This window comes from Sitodiplosis mosellana, unplaced genomic scaffold (genome assembly GCF_009176505.1).
Source record: "Sitodiplosis mosellana isolate CC-2019 unplaced genomic scaffold, AAFC_SMos_1.0 Smas_scaffold_6181, whole genome shotgun sequence".
NCBI classification, from domain to species: Eukaryota; Metazoa; Arthropoda; class Insecta; order Diptera; family Cecidomyiidae; genus Sitodiplosis; species Sitodiplosis mosellana.
This window is the reverse complement of record NW_022601422.1, coordinates 108,256-127,703: the sequence shown is the minus strand read 5'-3', so window position 1 is coordinate 127,703 and position 19,448 is coordinate 108,256. Positions and strand designations below refer to the sequence as shown.

The following is a 19,448-nucleotide window of genomic DNA, read 5'->3' as shown; positions in this document are numbered from 1 at the left end:
ATTTTCATTATATAACTTTTTAAAATATTTTCGTGCTACCACAGGTATTAAGACTCACTCCAAAACACCCAGCGAATGGGCCAACATTTGAATGCGGCTAAAATGTGTTCTGGATGCGATCCATCGACTTGAATTGAATACAACAAAGCAGCTTCAAAGCTTAGAGTGAAAACGAAATGGATTGCACATTGAAATTGATAACAGTGCTCATCTCGGTGATATGCATTTTTTGTGTTGATTTGCGTGTGGCTGGCGACGAACAAACGCTATGTCCTCCTCAGAAGCTTATTTTACCATGCCGCTGTGCGCAAAAGTCCAACGAAATTCAATTATGGTACTATTTTGTCGAATTAAATTTAGTAGAAAAAGCAAAATTTCTTTTTTTTTATTCAATTCATGTAACTTTTTGCCACTCAATCGTGTGTTTTTCTAGGTGTTCACACAGCGACTTACCTCGTGTTTTAAATGGCATCAAATCAGCCGCAAAATTTATCGATCGTCCAATCGATGAATTGATTTTGGAAAATAATCAGTTGCCGTCGTTGCCAAGCCGATTTTTCTCACCGTTACGCATAGTTCGATTAATGTTACGCAACAATGGTGTCGAACGTTTGGCCACCGGTTGGCTTAATGATTTGGAATCAAGCTTGGTGGAAATATTCATTGTCGAACGAACACTACGTAGTTTACCATTTGACAGTTTGGTTGAGTGTGAAAAATTGCAAGCTGTCACCATACAAAGTAATCATTTGAAACGAGCACCATCTTTTATGGGGCTATTCAATTTACGGTACATTAAAATTGAGGGAAGTGAATTGATGGAAATGCCACCGTACGGATTTGTTGATTTGCATTCATTGGAGAATGTTTACATCAGCAGCAGTCCAAAATTGAACCGGCTCGAGGTGGGTGTATTCCAAAATTTGGATTTATTGCATACTTTGAATGTGAATGGCAACGGTATCAGTTGGGTTCATTTGCGAGCATTCTCCAATCTGCCAACACTTAATTCGATCGACCTCAGTCACAACGAAATATCCGATGCCGGAATGATTGGCCGGGCCATTAAAGATTTACCCAAACTCGAGGTAAAGGTTTAGAAAATATATAGGAATTATCTACATAGTTATGATTATATTTCGTTATTTCTACGGAATCATAAAAAATATGAATAAAGTCAAAAATATATGTATATCATCATTAGGATTACAAAACCTATTGTATTGTAAAATAAAAAAGAATACAAGTGAAAATCACATATTTTCCATCTTTAATTTAGGTGCTGAAACTGGATCGTAACTTTATCACAACATTATCGGAAGGTACTTTCGTGGATTTGGAATATTTGAAAGAGTTGTATTTAAATGACAACTCAATAGCTGAGATTCATCATGGTGCGTTTCATAAAATGCCACGACTAAAGCTATTGCACTTGGAGAATAACTTTTTGCGGCGCGTTCATCCAGAATCATTTCTACAAACATCTGGCAGTGGTGTTGAATATTTACACCTGCAATACAATGAAATCTCGAATATTGAAGAAGTGAAATCACTTTTGGATGCGTTACCGATGTTGAAATTCTTGGATTTGAGTTACAATAAATTGGAAACTGTTCCATTTGGATCGTTAAGAGGTCATGGGTCACTGGAACAACTTTGCTTGGATCACAATTACATCAGTCGCATCGAACGAGACGCATTTATGGCCATGCCCGGATTGCGGGAGCTTCGTTTGAAAAACAATAGTCTAACCGAGAATACACCGTTACCATTTTGGAATTTACCTGGGCTAAAAGGACTGGATCTATCGGAAAATAATATTTCCGTACTGAATGACACATTACTCATTGGTTTACCGTCACTTCGTCGACTCGATTTAAGCAATAACAAACTGTCTGAAATCGATCCGGCCAGTTTTACGAATAATGCATACCTCGAAACCATTAACATTTCCATGAACAGTTTGGTGGAATTGCATCCAGCGACACTTCGTTTCCTGAATCGCCTATTCGAAATCGATGCCAGCTACAATGAACTGAAAGAATTTATACCGGGACTGCCACGAATTGTCGAACGCGTTAATGTCGAAGGTAATAAAATAACAATGTTGCCCAGCACATCGACAAAACTCTTGGATTTACCAAATTTGCGCATGCTGAATATGGGAGTCAATTTACTGAATAAAATCCCGAAAAATGCCTTTAGCACATTGTATCAGCTAAGAAGTTTGAGTCTCGCTCAAAATCGGCTACGTACAATCGATGAACAAAGCTTCGCTGGGCTAGCCCGTTTGGAAACACTTAATTTACAGGAAAATGGATTGGTGGCGATGCATGAGCGCGGATTTTCACCACTGAAAGATATGCGAGAACTTAATGTGCAAGGAAATCGACTGGAGATCCTTGTCGAATGCATCTCAGAGAATGAACAACTCGAAAAATTCGATGCATCACGGAATAATATCATGGAGATTGCACCGCAAACCTTTACAAATAGCAGGCATTTACATTCACTGGATTTGTCTCACAATGCTCTCAAACAATTGCCACAGAGTTTGGCCACTTTAACTGAACTTCGTGATGTTGATATCAGTTTCAATCGACTCACGATGCTTCCGTCCGAAATAATCACCGCATGGCGTCAGATTGAAATACTCAAAGCGTCAGACAACAAACTGATGGAGCTGCCGAAAAACACATTCACCGATTTACCGAAATTGGAATACTTGGATTTGTCTAGTAATGAATTGAAAATCATTGATTCGGGATCGATGAAAAATTTACCCGAACTACAAGAGCTTGTACTGGCTGATAATCAGCTGGCTGAGCTAGGGGAACGGTCTTTTGAAGATTTACCTAATTTGCAGGTGAGTTTGAAAGACTTGTGATGTTCAGGAGAGGATTTTTTTTCCTTATTTTTGCTTCTATTTTCCCAGCTGATTTCTAATTTTCATTAATATTGACATTTCTCATACGTAGGCCCTACATTTGCAGAACAATTTTCTCCGCTATATATCCCCAAAGAGTTTTTATCATACAAACTCGATTGTGTATTTGAATTTGTCCTACAATAATTTTGATAATATGGAACACATGGGCTTGACTAGCGTTCGAGATTTGGAGGTTTTAGATCTGTCGGGCAATAAAGTGCGTCGCATTGCAACGAATTCACTACGAAACTTGGACTGGCTGGTGGAACTGAAAATGGACGACAATCACATCTGCAAAGTCCAAGGCGAACCATTTTCATCAATGCCCCGACTGAAAGTACTAACTATGCGAAACAATCGAATGATATCCGTCACTGAGCCAACATTTCGGCACTTGCGAGGCAATTTAGCGGTTTTAGATTTGGATGGTGCGTACTCAGACAGAATTTAGCGGAACAATGATTCCGATTTATCGGAATTAAAACCAAACGGAATGATAAATCGGAACAAATGTTCCGAGATTCCGATTTATCGGTATTCTTTAATGTAAAATAGTTATTAAAAATACAATTTCAAATTATCGCATCTATCATTGATGTTCGACATTCGTCGATACAATTGACAGCGTGCAAAAATGGAAACTACTCGATCTCTTTCTCTCTCCCAGCACACTCCGTTCTTGCGATGTGCATGCAATAGTATTGAAAAGAGAGATGCTACTACACGCACACCGCAGGATCGGCCTGTATTACGAAGAGAGAAAGAGATCGAGTAATATACATACAAACAAAGCAGTACACAGTAAGTCAGCAGCACATCACACGAAGAATAGGCGAAAAGAAAGAATGCAAATAATATGCTACCGCATGAGTTATGAATACGATAGAAAGAGAATACAGTAGTTTCCATTTTTGCACGCTGTCAATTGTATCGACGAATGTCGAACATCAATGATAGACGCGATAATTTGAAATTGTATTTTTAATAACTATTTTACATTAAAGAATACCGATAAATCGGAATCTCAGAACATTTGTTCCGATTTATCATTCGATTGGTTTTACTACTGTGTCCAAAAAGTAAGGTGACATTGCATTTATTTTGAAAATTCTTTATTTATTCTTCCAAATCAATTTCATCGCCTTCAAAGTAATCCCCTCCCGATACAATGCACTTATGCCAACGGATTTTCCAATCTTCGAAACAGTTGAAAAAGTCGACTTCAGGGATGGCCCTCAGCTCCGTCTTCGCTGCGGCTTCAATCTGCTCTATCGTCTCAAAACGGTGTCCCCGGAGCGGTCTTTTGAGCTTGTTGAACAGCCAGAAGTCGCACGGTGCCAAATCAGGTGAATACGGTGGTTGTGGAACGATATGAGTCGAGTTTTTGGCGAAATGTTCACGAAGAATGATCGCATTGTGAGACGATGCATTATCATGGTGCAAAAACCAAGAGTTTTCTTTCCACAATTCCGGCCTCTTTTGGCGGATAGCGTTACGCAAACGACGCATAACACTCAAATAATATTCCTTGTTGACTGTTTGACCCGGGGGAAGGAACTCATAATGCACAACACCCCGATAATCGAAGAAAACAGTCAACATGACCTTGATTTTTGAGCGACTTTGGCGCGGTTTTTTTGGTCTCGGCTCACCTTTGGCACGATATTCGCTCGATTGGTCGGTTGTTTCCGGGTCGTAAGCATAGATCCAAGTCTCGTCTCCAGTGATCATGCATTTCGTCTTGTCAATGTAGTCAGAAAGCATTGTTTCACACACGTCAACTCGACACCCTTTTTCCAAAAAATTCAATGATTTCGGTACCAGTCGAGATTTGACGCGTTTGAGGCCCAAAACATCCTTCAAAATGGTATTGACTGAGCCTTTCGATATGCCAATATCATCAGCAAGGTCTCTAATCGTTAATCGACGGTTTTCCAACACCAAATCTTTAATTTTTTGGACGTGAGCTTCGTCGGTTGAGGTTGATGGTCGCCCAGCACGCTCTTCGTCTTCGACACATTCACGGCCTGCTTGGAACTCACTATACCACTTGTAAACATTTTTTTTCGACATAGCCTCATCACCAAAGGCTTTCTGCACCATCCTCAACGAATCCGCAGCAGAAAATTGATTCCGCAAACAAAATTTAATGCAAATTCTTTGATCAACAAATTTCGACATCGCAAAAAACGAGAAATTCACTTTTAGCAGTCCACAAAACGAAGCGTATCTCAAACACTAATGAATATTTTGACGTGTAATTTGGCAGGGATGTCAAAGACAGTCCTACCAACCTAAAAATAAAAGGATTTTTTCAAATTCCCCAGCGCGCTAAATTTTAAATGCAATGTCACCTTACTTTTTGGACACAGTAGTAATTCCGATAAATCGGAATCATTGTTCCGCTAAATTCTGTCTGAGTATAATCACTTCTTAAACTTTTCCGTTTCCAATGAAAAATTTCCATTTAAATTGCTTTAGAACACAACAAAAAGTTCGGATTTGATATTTTTTTACGTTTTCCCCTCTTCATCTTTCACTAGGAAATCCATTGGAATGCAGTTGCAATGTTTTGTGGTTGCGAGCATGGTATCAAGAAACTAATTCGCATCCGGGACCAAAGTGTAGAGATGGAAATCTCCTGACCGATATGCGCGTTTCGAAGAGTGACTGTGATGCGTCGAATGATAATCGAATGAATCAAGTGCTGCTAACAAATGAGCATGGTGATATTTTTAAGCGTCAGCTCGGCTTGGACGAATGTGATACTGATCCGTACAGTGAAACCGAACATATTCCCGCATCACCAATCGAAAGTGAATATTTTTATGAACAATTCATCGATTATCCGCTAAACGATTCGGCAACTGAGCAAAGCGATAATATGCATCAATCGAATCAAAATCAGTCACCATTCAGTCGAAACATGACTGTCATTCGAAATGATACGGTTCTGAATTATGAACAACATAAACTACAACAATTGCACGATAAAAACCATGGAGGATCGTCATTTACATTCTTTGGTATGCCACTGCCTAGCATAAGTAATCTTTGGAGTGGCGGGAATACTGCACGAAAATCTACTTCACGTGCTGACGTTGATGCGAATGGAAAATCGCGTTTAAACAGTTTGAGAAACTATCGACCACGGGCAGGTGAAATTATTGACAGTTTCCAGTTTTCAAACAATATACATTTACCGCAGCCACCTCAATCGTCGTCGTTGCAACCACAAAAGCCAACGCCGGCAACGCTTAAAGGTGATAAAGAGCCAACAAATATTCATCCTCCTCCTCCTCCAAATGGCCCATTTCCACCACCGGACGGTGCATTTTTGCCACTACCAAATGGAGCATTGCCACCACCACCACCAAATGCATACCACACGAATGTGTATTCTGACCCACGAATAGAAAAGGGTGGTTTTGTTCCAATCTTACCGAACGGTCGCAAAGGATTCACACCGATTCAAAATCCATTTTCATCAAATGACACGGAAACGGAAGAAGACACGGGTGATGTTCAAGAGACTGTGAGCACTGAGCTCAAGCCAAATGTTAATTTGGAATTTGATGACAATTTGGATTATGTGCCCGATAATAAATACCCAGTGCTGGTGCCGACTGTGAGTGCTGATCCAAATCAATCGATTCAGAATGCTCCTCAGTCGCGTTTCAATGTTTCATCGTTGAAAAAGGGTGAAATTATAGCGCCAACGAAAAGTTCAAACGGAATTTCTTTGATTCGTTCGACTGTTGCACCAGCCACATCAACAATAGTAACGTCGAAAACGACACGACGAACGGTTACCGAATTAAATACACATGAAATTCTACCTGATATCGATCGTAACGGACTCGACACCGAACAAGCTAAACGGAATATCCAGAAGATAACTAGCAAAGCACCGAAACATCCTGCACTGCCCCCATCAACTCAACAAAACCCGGATGTGATTGTTGCAACAACACAATTTTTCCCCACATTCATGCCGAATTCGAGTGATGTAATCAATTTATCAAAGAATCGAATTCCAACGAATGGAACAAATGGAGGAAATGGTATTGGTCCCGGTAGTGCACTATCAGCTCTAGTTGCACCTGGAGCACAGCAAGGCATATACCGTACACCTCCGGGTAGATCGGTCATTACGAAAGTATTTAATAATACGATACCCACTTCAAGCTTTGCACCAACATCAATTCCAACGCAATGGACAACTAGCAAACCGATCACAACCTCAAGCCCAAGTACAACTACAACTACCACCACCACCATCACGACCACTACTACTACTACCACTCCTAAAACAACAATAACGACCACAAAACAACCGATTGCACATAAATTGCCCACCGCTGAAGAATACCTACGAACAACATCACAAGATAATAGCATCAAAGAAAATACAACACCAAACAGTCAGTCAAACAAAACGCCCAATTCAAATGATCTTGAAGATCAGGCGACACAATACAAGGGTGACATGAATTGGTATTATAGCAACTACAATCGAAGCATATGGAAAGAACCACAACTTGATTCTGGCTTGCATCGATTTAGAACCCATTCCGGAAGCAGCCGTTTGGCCGCATCACATTTTACCATCATAATTTTTACTTTAATTTTAGCCACAACAATTTTAGATAAAGTTTAAGAATGCTGTAACATAGAAATGAATGAGACCAAATAAATAAGCTTCAATTTAGAAATGAAATCATTTTTTTGTGGAATTTTGCTTATTATTGACATTCATTTCTTGTATCGAAGAAGGTAAATTTTACGCGCCAAATTTCCATTTATTTGAATTTGTTGAATGAAGTTTTGAATTGAAAATAAAGCTTTTGCCATCTCCATTCGTGGCATGTGGTGCCATCTCCCGAACAATAGAACGCTATCCATCGAGTTGAAATGTAAAGGGGGCTTAATAGCAAACTTCATACTAAAACCCGATTGAAACATTTTATTTTTGATTTAATATTTTCGAACACCGATGCTCATTAACAGAATCCAATGCACTTTACATTTTAAAATGAAAATGGAAAGAAATGTCCCAAGTAAGTTGAAAGCATAGCTTATGTCGCATATTGAATATTTTACTCAAACTGAAATTGGTTTGACGTTTGGCAAAGGTATAGCTCAATATAGCGATATCTGAAGAACCAAGAGAAAAAAAACATACAAATTTGACAGTCGCGCATCTCCCACATACATTGAAAATGGGCCCATTTTCAGTGGTGTGCCCGTGTGTTGGTGGCCCTAAATATAAAACATTGCACACTTGCACTTCAAAAGACTTTCAAGTTTGTTTTTGTTTTTACCTCGAAATTATTTTTCGTTCAGTTTAAATCGCTTTGAATTTTTTCGTGCACAGAAAAACAAACAAACAACAACAACACGCTCATTCCATAAAAATTAAGTTTTCCACAAAACGATTTGAAGGAATAATCAATTCGCTTGGATGATTATTTATCTGTTAAAATAAAACAGGAAAAAAAAACAGTACGTAATGTGCGCTGCGTCCAAGACATACAGCAAAACACCAAACTGAAAAGAAATTTTCAATTATTATTGGTTTTTTGTGCGTATATTGTGTGAATATATGCATTTTATGTGTGGAGGACAACAAAAATATTAGAATTCTATTACAACGACGATACCAACCAATATTTTGTGTAAACCATAAGAAAGAAGGAAAAAATGAGTGGTCTGAATTTGTCAAATCAGTGACGACGGGCAAAATTCGCACCAATTTTTTTTATCGCACACACATGTGATGTATATTTTATCTCCTCTTTCGCCTCAAAGAAAAATCTGGTTGGAATGTTGAGTTTCAAATCAAATCTCGATATTTACGTGATAGTTTAGGCTTAAAATTGTCAATAAAATTGTATTTGATTTGCAGATATCGGCGACATGGATTTGGAGTCACCACATATTGCTATACTGCAGGATTTGAGGTTGCAAGCATTTGATGGTATTCGGTTTGCATCGTACCGCACGGCCTCCAAATTGCGTTACATTCAAAAATCAACAAATCGTAAATGCCACCCACAGCTACTTAATTGCATACGAATGGATATTAATTTTTTTTTCTGGTTTTGTTCATTTTTCAGTGCATCTGGTGGATATTTGGAATGTGATTGAAGCATTCCGTGAAAATGGATTGAATACGATGGAGCCACATAGTGATGTGAGCGTTGCTCGTCTGGAAACATTGGTATCCTCGCTCTACCACAATTTGAACAAGCGATTGACGACCGCCCAACAAGTCGATTCCAAAGCTAGCCTTCTTTTGAACTGGCTTATAGCTGCTTATTCACATGATAATACCGGTAAAATGCGGGTATTTTCGATCAAAGTCGCTCTGGCAATCATGTGTGCGGGGAAGTTAGTCGATAAGCTTCGATGTAAGTTTCTTTTTTGTTGAGATTTTATGCAGTCCGTTGAAGTGAATTGACCAGTAAAAATGTATACATTCTCTTATCATTTTTAGATATATTTTCCCAAATTTCCGACGGAACTGGTCAGCTGGTGCATAGCAAACTAGGTGATTTTTTACGTGAAGTGTTAGCAATCCCAGCCGCGGTGTATGAATCACCGACATTCAATTACAAAGACAATTTGGAATGTGAATTATTTTCACGTGATACAAAGGTGTCGGTTAACGATTTTATTAGTGCACTCATCACGGAGCCAGGACCATCGTGTTTGGTATGGTTACCATTGTTGCAACGCTTTTCAACGGTCGAATCAATTGTTCATCCAACCATTTGTTCGGCGTGTCATCGTGAGAATTTCAGTGGTTTTCGGTATCGTTGCCAACGGTGTAACAACTACCAATTGTGTCAGGATTGCTTTTGGCATGGACGTGTCTCGCAAGGCCATCAAAATGATCACGAAGTGAAAGAGTATACAAATTACAAATCACCAAGCAAACAAATCGGTTACACATTGCGCAAGAGCTTTCGATGTGTCCCCGAGAAGCCAACGCAAGCAATACCAAGATTCCCGGAAAAACCGGAAAAAACGTTGAATCTGTCACACATTGTGCCACCATCGCCATTGCCATCACACAACGGATTCTCGGATGGATCCGGTGGCATGCTTATACCACCATTCGATCGAGGTAGTACATTAGATTCACGTGGCACATATGGCCGATCGCTGGATAGCTCAGGCCCGGGAAGCGGCAGTGTACTACATCACTATAATGTTGGTGGTAGTTCATCACTTCCCAGATCGAGCACATCCAACGATGAGGAACACCGACTGATTGCACGATACGCAGCTCGATTGGCTCAAGAGAGTCGATCACCAAATGCGGCTAATGCCAATGTTACAATTAATCCATTGAAAAATGATAAAAATTCACTTGGTTCTGACTCGTCACGTGCACAACGTGAACTAATCGCCCAATTGGAGGCTAAAAACAAAGAAATTATGCGAGAAATTCAACGACTTCGACGCCAACAAGACGCCGAACAATTAACACAAGAAAGTCCAGCTTTAATGACGGAATTGCGGGCACTGAGACAACGCAAAGGCGAACTCGAAGGACATTTGGGACAATTGCAAGATTCGAGGTAAGTTTTTCTTTGTTTAAAATTTGTTATAAAATTCGCATCTTTTTTGCCTAATTTAACAAAAATAATTTTCTACGCAAAGGCGACAATTGATGGGACAATTGGAGAGTTTGATGAAAATGTTGAAAAACCAGCAAACATCATCTAGTCCTCGATCGACGCCCAATTCGAGTTCTCCGATAAATGATCCGCATACACTTCAATTGCATGACAAGCTACTTCACTAGTCGATAAACTTTGATGTAAGTTTCTTTTTTTTTCGAGATTTTATACAATCCGCTGAAGTGAATTGACCAGTAAAAATGTGTACATTCTTTTATCATTTTCAGATATATTTTCCCAAATTTCCGACGGAACTGGTCAGCTGGTGCATAGCAAACTAGGTGATTTTTACGCAATTGTGAAACGCACCAAACGAAATTTTTGTTTCTCCAGCTGCTTTTGGAAAGTGTACATCATTCAAGGCTTGTTATCCATATTTCAAAAAAAATTCCAAACTTCTCGCAATTCGAACAGTGGATATTGGGGCAGTATGATACATGCACATACTACACTGCAGACGGTCGGCAAGAGTCCACCAATTCCGCCACAACCACAACAGCCAAATATGAAGCAACCAGATACACAAACCAATTCAACAGTAAATCACCAATTGTCATAGCCACAAGGCACGGTTTAAATGATTAATCCATTCCTAACGAAAAATAAAACCGCCGCCGGCGCTGAGTTTTTATGAATTAATTCACATTTTTACGCACTTAAAGATTTTCACGTTCTCGATACCTTTCAACTACGGTACTCTAATATTTATGAAGAAAAAGGATAAAAAATAACACATAAAACGCATATAAACCCAATTCCAAATCAGAAGAAGAAATAATTCCAAATTATGTAAATAAGTTCTAGAAAGACATAACAACAGATTTGTTTAGTAAACGAATTAACAGCCAACCTAATCATTCAGTTCGGATGGCAATTTTTCATTTGATGCAAACTAAATTGTCACATGATATTATTACATCACACAGATTTCCAAATTATATTTATTTCAACAAAACAAATTCGAAAAAAAAGAAAATGAAAAAAAAAGATAAATTGATCGAGATTATGGGATCGATGAGCTAGTCTAGTAAAAATCGTAGATAAAGTTTTTATAAATTATATTAACGATTTGTATAAATTAATGTGAATGGATATAAGACATTCCATAAGGAAAGAAGAATCGTGCGACGAATCGCCACACTTCCATTTTTAATGACGAAGATGTGATTGAAAACGCAGAACGAAGGAAACAGACAAATTGATTGGTGTCAACAATGACAAGTATCCCGAAGTCATACTGAACAGTGGCGAAAAACAAAATCAAACAATATTAGGAAAGAAAATGATAATGACGAAAAGTGTCCACATTTTTACGGACAAAACCACTTACCCAGTCAAAACTTAGAACTTCCATAACGTTTAGATATACAAAAAAAAAATATTTATTGATTTGTGTCGTTTTTGTTCTTTGGTGTTAAATTGTTGTCTAACAAGGCACAGATTAAAGAAAAACAGAAAATTTTATTACATATTTTAGTAGCCGCCACCATTGAAACTCCAAGCTTGTTTGAGAAAATTGCCATTCATCAGAACATTCCTACATATATATTCAGCGAACAGAATCTCATCACATTGACCATTTTTATACAGTTGACAATTTACCCATTGATGCTGGATTTGACTTGCCAATTTTTTTCATTTTTTCAAATATCCAATTTTGACAATTTACAAATTTCTACAAAAAATGATTTTTGACAATATGGAATGAAGGCGTTCAACAAATCCAAATTTATATACTTCAATTTAATGCATTTTGAGACATTTTAACTGTGGATTTTTCCCGATAAATATTGGTCCGAAAAAATGTTTACATTGTATTTTTTATCTAACAAGTGGAAAAGAAAAGTTAATTTATTAATTTTGTTATTTACAATATTTTTGGTATTTCTTTTTAAAAATTAAACTAATATTTTATTTCGTCACTAAAATTGTCGCTTGTACGAAAAAAGAAGATACGAACAAAAATTTCTTGGTATCAATTTGAATTTTATTCCATGTATAAAATTATTGCTTGTTTTGGAAAAAAACATACGGAATATGTTATAAGTATATCGTATATGATGCAAAAAAAAAATTGAATCCTACAAAATTGAACAAAAATGTGATGATCGACATTCCATAGTTTTGACATTTGTTCCGTTCACCATTTTTCGAATCATCGAAGCTCTTAAAATATCACTATTCATCAGATAACAGAAAGGAAATGCGAACGAAAATTGCTTATGATACCGGTGAAAATCTAGATAAAATACTATTGATAGAGAATTCGGCATTGTTTCAACGGAAATTGAGGGGAAAATCCGATATTTTAACATTTAGTGGAATTAACATCGCTTTCGTACTTACATCAATTACTCATCCATACCGAAAATTTAGCGGATAACTTATATTACAAAAACAAAATAAACGACTCATTGAAATTTCAAGACTTTCTCATTCAGGCAGAATTTATGAAATTAAAATGACAATCTTAAATTGATTATATTGTCAAACAAACACACCACAAATGTACTGAACAGAAGAAAAAAATAATGAAGAAGCCAGAAAATCAAAGAATGAATAAGATAAATTATACAATACAATTATAAATAACTTACAATTAAAAACCATACATTCATTAATAAAATTGAATGCAAATCTATTAAAACCGCTGAAGTTTCTTATTTGCTATGATTTATAACGGTCGTACGTATGGCAAATGTGTCGATGAAATGTGTAGTTTCATTCAAATTCTGTTTCAAATTATGGCATTAATGTAAAGAATCGATTGATATTGGCACGTCCCGAAGCAAAAAACTCTTTGCAAAATCGAATAATGCTTACCTAAAAACACCCACTAAAGTACTCCTGCGCAGTTAACATCAACCAGATGGGGAGTCAACTTGCTTCAACGCAACTATCCCACATGATCGGGATAGCCTTTAATAACTAATGTTACATTTGTTTTTTTTTGTTTGCAATGTGCTGATTAGACAGCATGATCAGCTGGCTGCTGGTCGTACTCGAACATTTCTACATCATTATCCACGATGGCGACAGCAGCAGCGGTTGCTCTGGCGGCAGCAGCAGCGGCAACAGCAGCGGCTGCTTCACCAGCTTCGCGCCAATACCTATTGATCGCCCCTGGTATCGGAAGTCCCAGTAATGTCCTGAACAATTAAACAAATGAACCTTCTTAAAAAATCATTCAATCGAAATTGTGCGTCAATTAGTCTTACCTTTCAGTAGAATGTTCTTAGCAGCCACGACGTCACAATGCCAAATCACAGAGCATTTGAGGTTTAATCGCCAGTTTTTGTAGTAACATTTTACTTTTGGGAATAAACACTCGTCCTCTTCCGATGCTTCTTCGTTCATGGCGCGTTGTAACTGTCGGTAAATCGATAGATCCGTTTTGCCCAACTTTGACACAATTTTCGTTGGCAGCAATGTTCTGGCGTCGGGTACGCATCGGCATTTCTTGAATCTGGCTGCTTTGTTCTGGTTTTCGAATCGATGCATACATCTTGCGTCTGTTGCGAGATGTTCCCCATTCGTCCACCAATTGTATGAAACAATTTCGGCGCTTCTTTATTGACCTCAAAGTCTTACGAACCCCTGGGCAGCGCACGTGCTTCTTGATACTTATTGGGCTATCAGGTGGTATTTCGCCATCAGCACCAAAAAAGAACAGAGTCGGTTTCTTATCGGTCACCTTATTCACCCATTCGTCGACAACACTACTGCTCTTGATGTGTTTGTCCAAGGCGAGTCGAGTGTATTTGGCAGTCGAGTAAGCGCAGATTCCATGCTTCATCATCTTGACTCGGTGTTTGATGTAGTTCAGCCACATTGAACCTTTTGGCGACGGCATCACTGGATACAGCTCACGATTTTCTCTGTCTGCGCGCTCCTTTTCGACGAAATTTTTGGTCCATCGCTTTGCTTTGGCATTTCGCACCTTTTGACCTGTTTGCCAGTGGAATTGCTTGCTCGACATTACAAAGTTGGTCTGAAAAAATAAATAGAAAAAAAGGTATAGTTATTGAGTTTTGGCGCTTAAGCATTTTCTATTAAAATACACACAACTTGTTCGAATGTATACAAAACTTACTTCTTTGCCAGTTTCAATGTCGTGTGTTGTTGTGGTATTCCAACTTCGCACACCTGAATCAACGCCCGAAAAATTTTTGATTGTGCCATCCTCAATCTTCTGAATAATGCGAGATTTTTGGTCGATTTCTTTGTTAACTGTCTTCTTTTTGGCCGAGTACTGGAGAGACACAGAGATTCCATCGGTGTTTATGGAAAAGTCAAACTGCTTTTTGGCACGCACGAATCGTCGAATTTTTCGCATGTAAAAATACTGATTCCACCAATAATCTCTGTCCCGGTTGAAATCCTTTTCTGGAATAATTGTTGTGCTTGTTGTTCCTTTTTTATTCTCAATTTCCACTTTCGGCAATAATTTTTGCGAAGACAACACCTGTCGCATGGATGGACAATCGATTTTGAAGTGCGTACGCCGGAAATCACACATCGGCACCACTACTAAATTTCGGATGAATGGCCGAAAATCTGGGTTGTCGAGCATTTGGCTGCGCTTGCGTTTCCATTTTCCTTTTGTCTTTTTTCGCTTTCTTTTCTTACGTTTGGGTCGGCGCTGATGTGGCCACTCCGAATTGTACTCTTCTATCTCGCGCTGCATAGATAGGTACATTGGCATGGCCTTAAACCAATGTTGTTTGCTAGTCGTGAGGTCATGCAGATCGATATCTGGAAACACATTCAGGTCGTTCACCATGTCATACAACACGCTACACCGTTCGAGTTTGTTTGGATCGCGAATTGGCACTTTGATGTCTTTTTGTTTGATGATCAGATTCACAACACTTGCGATGTCACTTGGCAAAAATTTCTCTGCATCATCTCCTACGTCTGAATTCCATTGGAAAACCTTCAGTTTCAAGTACTGGGTGATGTGTTTGTTAGCATGCGTTGTTAAATTGGTGACGACGTTATCTGTGTACTGATTGGTCAAATGCTTAAGGCCATTGCAGAAATCTTTGTTGTTGGGCCAATCGATACGATGATAGTCGTCAAGACCTTCGACAATTGCTTTGAATTCAGGATCGATACGTGGCAGCTCTGCTCGTGGTCCTCGTGGCTTTGTTCCGCTTGGTTTATACCTTGACTTCGGTTTTGGTGGCTGATTGTTGTGCCATAGCACTTGTTCAAAGCACAGTTTGATCTTATCTTCTCCACTTCCACCAAACAATGCGAAATTATTGTTCTCGACGCCTATATTCAAAGGCCTTTTGCCCTTCAAACAAGAACAGCAATGTGCCCAAAACACAAATGGAAGTGGCTTGCAAACTCAGATCCGTCATTTTGCTCATCAATGCTTGCTGGTATTGTGGGCGAATGATTGTCTTTAGCGCACATTTGATCGTCGTAATTTCTTCGTCCTTCGTTTCTCCCTTCGCTGGAATGGATGGCTTGAAACGATTCGCCATTTTCCTACTGAAAGAAAAAAAAACACATTCGATTTAGTTTAAAAATGAAGAATATTGAAACTTAAATTTAATCTGTTCGAACGAAAACAGAACGAGAATTTATCGCCTTTTTTGGTATACACACTGATGCAACACACAAAAGTGACAAAAATCTTCGAATTGATAAAATGGCAGTGATTTAGAGAAGTGATGAACTGTTTCTCTTCATCTCTGAACAATGCAACCAATTCATATTGGGTATCACCGCTTGAAATGAATTTTACCACGTCACGCAACAGAATTATGTACTGCAAAATTATTGTGAAAATCATTATTTTTTCCATAAAATGTAATATTACTGTTCAAATGTTGAAAGTTAAATAATTATTAGGCTCGTTTAAATATATTTCACGTTATAAATGGCTTATATTACGTGCTATGAAACAAAAATGAATTTCACAATAAGAAAACATTAAAATGATTAAGTATACGCACACTCAAGTCACTTGAATTCAACAATGTGCCGGATCAAATTGATACAAAACGCACGTGTATCGAAAATAATATGAATTATAAGCGAAACCATAGGAAAATTAAAACATTGAATTGGAATTCACACTGCTGTAGTTTTTATTGTAATGAAATGTACGATTGATTTGTTGACTTGGTGTTTACAACGCCAAATGTGTTCTCGGTATGAGCAAACCTGCGATTATGACATTATGACATTTCGAAAACCAGTGAAATGAACGTCAAATGTCATAAGGCTCGGTTCACATCAATAATACTAATTCAATATTTAGACATTAGACAACTTTTGCTTCAAAGTGTTTTTTGCTTCGGGACGTGTCAATATCAATCGATTCTTTACATTAACCCTTTATCACATTTCGGTTCCTAAAGTAACCAGATACGCCAGACGCTATAGCTATGAAACCACTGAATATTTTTACATTCTTGTTTGGAAACAAATGTAGGGAAATGAACTAGCTTTCATTTGATACTTTACAGGCTACAATCGGCTGGCTGAATGGAAAGTTTTTTCTGTTCATGTACTGCTGTAAAAAAAATGCGAAATTATAGCAGAATTCCACATTTTTCCTCCTCTTATCTTGTGGGTCTGTTCATTCTTTTCAATTGTCAAATTAGGACTCGTAGGACCAAAACACATCAATTTAACTTTCTGCATCATTTGTTTTATGAAATTTAATTTTTTCAAGCTTTTATAGTGATTTAACACTTTTAACTCTTTTCCGATTTTCTCGACAAATACGCAATTTTTCAAAAATCTAAGTATGAGGTCTTTCTCTATTTATCGTGGCACAAAACATATATCAAAATGATTCAAAAACAAAAAATTGTGCATCAAAGGGTTAATGCCATAATTTGAAACAGAATTTTATGTTCTTTAAATTGAAAAATACCATTTTTCTCTTTTCAATTTCAGGGAAACACTCTACTATACAGTTTAAAAGATTGGCCCAGTGGATTTTTATTCTACCAGGACAAATATAGATTAGCTCTTGACCCAGCAGTAAAAGCAACTACGATCATACCGTTTTCATAGGTAGTCAATGCAATGGATTCAAAAAAATTGAAGTTATTATACTCAATTAATTCATATCAAACATGTGTTTTCCGATGGCTGAGCATCTCAGCATTTCGTAAGCTACGGATATATCTGAGCATATCGATGACGCATACTATATAATACAGTGGCGTGTGTTGCTACGTGCAGCCGCAACGACTCGACCGAAGTGTGTTCAGTTGATGTGGCTGCACGCAGCAACAACATACACATTCCGGTCGAGTCGTTGCGGCTGCCAGAGCGGTGAAACCGAACTGTCATCATCAATTACAACGGGGCTGTCAGAATAAAGTACAAATTAAATACACGCCATACAGTCTTAAGTGCACCTTCGTTGAACCTACGACTTGTTAAATTTGAACGACTATTTTTGAAAAAGACAACGTATTTTCGTGAACGTATATTATTCATGGAGTGAATAAAAAAGATACAATCAAGTGGAAAATAAATATGTGTGTAAAAATATTTTGTTTCTTTCTTTCCTATTTAAATGCAATGAATGATTTAGATGACTCATCCACATTATCAAATTCAGAAAAATATTTCCAACATGGACAAATTTATCTAAGTTTTCTTTAGATTTGCTGATGTTCAAATGATTTTTAAAATCAATTAATTCAATTTTATGATCCATCTCATTATTTACGTTCTCTTCCTACAAAGTGAGCTCAAATGTGTTTCGGGAGCCAAAGGAATAAAGTGGCTCCTTAAACACACAATGGCTTTGTTCCACCGAGTGCACAAATTTGTTCTACTCATTGAACATGTCAGTAGATACTTAACCTCACTTCGTCAATCAAAAACAAGAAAAATGTTAGCAAAGAATTTTCGAGCAAAAAAAAGAAAGTTCATATTCTTTTTCGGTATTTTTTCAAACGTTTCTAAAATATGAATAATGTTTTTAAAAATGGGTTTTCATATTAATACGCTAGGTATATTTTTATAAATAATTGAAATATTTTTTAAACCAGAATGCTTGAAACATGTACTCATGTACTTATGCATACTTTAAGCGCGTTCCGCAACGAATGACAACCGACTACGCGGTCTCCGTTGTAGTTTGACAGTTCGGTTTCACCGCTCTGGCGGCTGCACGTAGCAACACACGCCACTGTATTATACAGTATGCGTCGTCGATATGCTCGGATATATCCGTAGCTTACGAAATGCTGAGATGCTCAGCCATCGCAAAACACATGTTTGATTCATATTTCCAAATGAATGAATTCAATTCGAATCAATTCAGTTTGAAAGACGACAAATTTCAGAAGAAAAATCAACAAGCAGGTACTTATTGTTTCGTCTCCACCCTCTGTTCAAATAATGTTATTTCGTTGATGTGTTTGTTTAAAGCATAATGAGTACAATAAAAAATTTCTTACTATACCAGAAAATAAGCAAGAATCAAACAATTCAAATTGAAATACAATGTTTCGTAAAAAGTTTGTTCGAAATTTAGAAAAACACACAGAAAGAAACCGATGAATTTCAAAAGATGCCATGTTTCAAAAATGGCGCCACTGGCGAATCTTTTGTTTCTCTCTCGTTCTTTTGACGCATGCTCACTATTCAACTGTCAAAAATAGACTTTGTCAGACGTCAATAAGGCCGAGTATTACGCAGATTTTTTGCAAAGTGGTGTTGAATATTAGCTGAGAGCTGTGTATATGATTGTGTGCGTGTGCATTAGCCATAGTGTACAATGGGAATATATTGGGAAAAAAATTCTTCGTGTATGTACAATAATAACACGGAACGTATATTTC

General features: G+C 37.7%; 3 protein-coding genes across 5 annotated transcripts; 2 read left to right on the top strand and 1 right to left on the bottom strand.

Moving 5' to 3' along the window:
• LOC129576181 (protein artichoke) lies at positions 1–7,638 on the top strand. The gene is made up of 5 exons (XM_055460848.1): positions 1–334; positions 434–1,088; positions 1,280–2,866; positions 2,979–3,357; positions 5,473–7,638. Exons 1-5 carry the CDS (start codon positions 177–179, stop codon positions 7,587–7,589), a joined length of 4,896 nt encoding a protein of 1,631 aa, XP_055316823.1. The 5' UTR covers positions 1–176; the 3' UTR covers positions 7,590–7,638.
• Positions 7,639–8,088: 450 nt separating this feature from the next.
• LOC129576135 (dystrobrevin beta) lies at positions 8,089–12,571 on the top strand. 2 transcript variants are annotated; one of them, XM_055460728.1, is made up of 6 exons: positions 8,089–8,434; positions 8,838–8,972; positions 9,049–9,342; positions 9,429–10,518; positions 10,601–10,760; positions 10,848–12,571. In XM_055460728.1, the coding sequence occupies exons 2-5, from the start codon at positions 8,849–8,851 to the stop codon at positions 10,743–10,745; spliced, it is 1,653 nt and encodes a 550-aa protein (XP_055316703.1). In that variant the 5' UTR covers positions 8,089–8,434; positions 8,838–8,848; the 3' UTR covers positions 10,746–10,760; positions 10,848–12,571. The 2 variants fall into 2 exon arrangements, with proteins under 2 accessions (XP_055316703.1, XP_055316702.1); XM_055460727.1 differs by lacking the exon at positions 8,089–8,434 and adding an exon at positions 8,443–8,705.
• LOC129576136 (uncharacterized) lies at positions 11,979–16,823 on the bottom strand. 2 transcript variants are annotated; one of them, XM_055460731.1, is made up of 4 exons: positions 16,590–16,823; positions 14,714–16,119; positions 13,839–14,611; positions 11,979–13,769 (listed from the first exon to the last, which is right to left on the bottom strand). In XM_055460731.1, the coding sequence occupies exons 2-3, from the start codon at positions 15,401–15,403 to the stop codon at positions 13,871–13,873; spliced, it is 1,431 nt and encodes a 476-aa protein (XP_055316706.1). In that variant the 5' UTR covers positions 15,404–16,119; positions 16,590–16,823; the 3' UTR covers positions 11,979–13,769; positions 13,839–13,870. The 2 variants fall into 2 exon arrangements, with proteins under 2 accessions (XP_055316706.1, XP_055316704.1); XM_055460729.1 differs by having other exon boundaries at positions 12,586–13,769; positions 14,714–16,122.
• Positions 16,824–19,448: the final 2,625 nt, after the last annotated feature.